The 2,303-nt window shown below is 30.7% G+C and overlaps 1 protein-coding gene across 1 annotated transcript; it reads left to right on the plus strand.

Moving 5' to 3' along the window:
• Nucleotides 1,090-1,940, plus strand: LOC109353942. Its single transcript, XM_019596297.1, has 2 exons — nucleotides 1,090-1,227; nucleotides 1,836-1,940. Exons 1-2 carry the CDS (start codon nucleotides 1,090-1,092, stop codon nucleotides 1,938-1,940), a joined length of 243 nt encoding a protein of 80 aa, XP_019451842.1.

Here is a 2,303-nt window from a genome sequence, read left to right on the forward strand (position 1 = left end):
GGGATGTGAGTCATTTGACAACATATTTTCTTAGCAACTTTAATGCTCCATTTGGTATACTAGAAATAGGAGAGAAAGAGAATGAAAAGATAAGTTAAAGAGAAATGATCTCTTTTTCTTCTATGAGAAGATAGAAGAAAAAGTGGAGTGTGCTCGTCTATTTTGCTTCTCCTCTCATATGGAGAGAAAATGAAATGAAGATCAGTTGTCTCAAATTATATCACAATTCATGTCTTGTATCAATGACAGTGAATTAAAAACCGGAAAAAGTAATGAGTGTTTAAATTTTTTAATTGACATTTCATGTTTTTATTAATGTGAGATAAGATTTGTAACATTGTTTGGGATAACGTATCTTTATTCGTGAGGTTTGAGAGAAATTTTTATCCTCTCTTTCTTTTCTTTTTATCTAAAACTAAACAATACAAAATTTACTATATTTCTCATATATTTTTCTTTTTTCAATCTCTTTCTCACATATTTCTCTCTTTCTATTTTCTTTTATACAACTAAATAGAGCCTAATGGACAAGGTCCAATATGGAGGATGACCTTTGACATTTTAATAAGTAAACAACTCTGGTCCTTACTGTAACATAATAAAAAAATCCCAAAGAAAAGTCAAGGAAGACTCATACAACGCGCCAACGGAAGACTTATACATCGCGCCGTGCCAACAAAGACTCATACATCCCAACGAGTCTAGTAAGACTCATACATTTGGATGCGCCAAAGTCAATAGTTGTGTAGTCTTAGTATAAAAATTTGTAGGCAAATATCTATAAGAGTAAAGATTTATACATAATTGTTCACCGTTTATTTGAATTATTTGTTTTTTATTTGAAAAGTTAATAATTAATCAATATGACTATGATGATGTATAAAACTTGTATACATTTTTTTCCTCTTCATTAGATATGGAAGGATATATGATACAGTGATGTAACAAACTTTTAGGGTATGTCTTTTTCTCTTTTACTTATTCCTTAACACGCTTGTCATATAAATAGAACTCAACCTCAAGATTCACATGTGTTTCTTTCTCAATCTCCATTAGTGCAAATTTCAGTTCTTTGTTGCCTTGCCAGACATGTGTCCTCTTAGGTTCATCTTGGTCTTCTTCTCCACCGTATTGGCTGCTTACTTTGCCTGGAACACAATACGTTCTCCTGAGACTGACTTCGTAGGCCATGACCATAAGAACAATGAACATTTCAGATTCAAAAAGGTAGCCTCATTTCCAATTTCTCTATACAATTCATCATCATTCTTTTATTGCTTCCCCCTTGTTGGTCTCAACATTGAAAAACAATTATCTCACTTTTAGTAGAGAACTGCAAATTGGTTCTTGCATACCAATTCATGATTCTTTTACAATTAATGAAGCAGATTTTCACTTACTTTAGTTAAACCAAGAACGAGAGAGAAACGAATAGTAATTGGTGTAGTCAATTTCTTAAAATGTGTTACATCAAACAATTTTTTTATCATTATGGGGTATTTCTTTAATGAAACAATAGTTGATTCAAACCTATAAAAACATTTATAAAAACGGTTGTGCATGGAACTATAAAAACTCTATTAGCCAACTTCTTGGAATCATATCAAAGAAATTTGAAGTAAAATATTTTAAAACATATTATTAACTATTTATAATAAATAGTTAATGATAAAATATAAGTATAGAGGGTATACTGAATGTATCAACTAAATATACTCTTAACATATTGGTATTTGATATGGTAATGTACTACATATTACATATTTATGTTAAAGAGAACCACATATCATATCAGATCGTTGTGATTCTAAATAGAATTGTTACTTTGGTTTCAGATGATTCAGAATGGATTTTGGGTATTCATTGATATGGCCAGCGGGAGATATCTATGGAGGAATTTGAAGTCCAAGAATGATGAAGTCCAAGCAATGAGCTCTTAGAAGATAGGACTTGGGACTAACTATACCTAAAATACCAAGTCTTCTTTATTTTCTATGTTGCATGAGTTTACAATTCTTTTATTTTAATTTTCTACCCATTGACTGTGCTAGAGAAACTTGTATAAATTCTACTCCTTTTGGTGTTTCTTGTAATATGTCATCACTAAGGAGCAGGAAGCACATGTAGAATTCTACTAATAAATTTGAATGATAAAAATGCAAGTTCTTTTTCATAGTTGTGTCCACTATTTCAATTTGTTAATAACACGTGAGCTTGCTATGTGATGACTGATGCAACTATATTATACTATAATTACAATATGAAATCGAATCACAATGATACACCTAGGGATGGAAATGAAA

The sequence above is a fragment of the Lupinus angustifolius genome, chromosome LG08 (genome assembly GCF_001865875.1).
Source record: "Lupinus angustifolius cultivar Tanjil chromosome LG08, LupAngTanjil_v1.0, whole genome shotgun sequence".
NCBI lineage: Eukaryota > Viridiplantae > Streptophyta > Magnoliopsida > Fabales > Fabaceae > Lupinus > Lupinus angustifolius.

What these genes read in the sequence shown, in the direction of transcription:
- LOC109353942 (XM_019596297.1), top strand. Translation starts at nt 1,090, where the DNA reads ATGTGTCCTCTTAGGTTCATCTTGGTCTTCTTCTCCACCGTATTGGCT. An exon ending in AACATTTCAGATTCAAAAAG is followed by an intron (nt 1,228 to 1,835) that starts GTAGCCTCATTT and finishes CTTTGGTTTCAG; the next exon opens with ATGATTCAGAATGGATTTTG.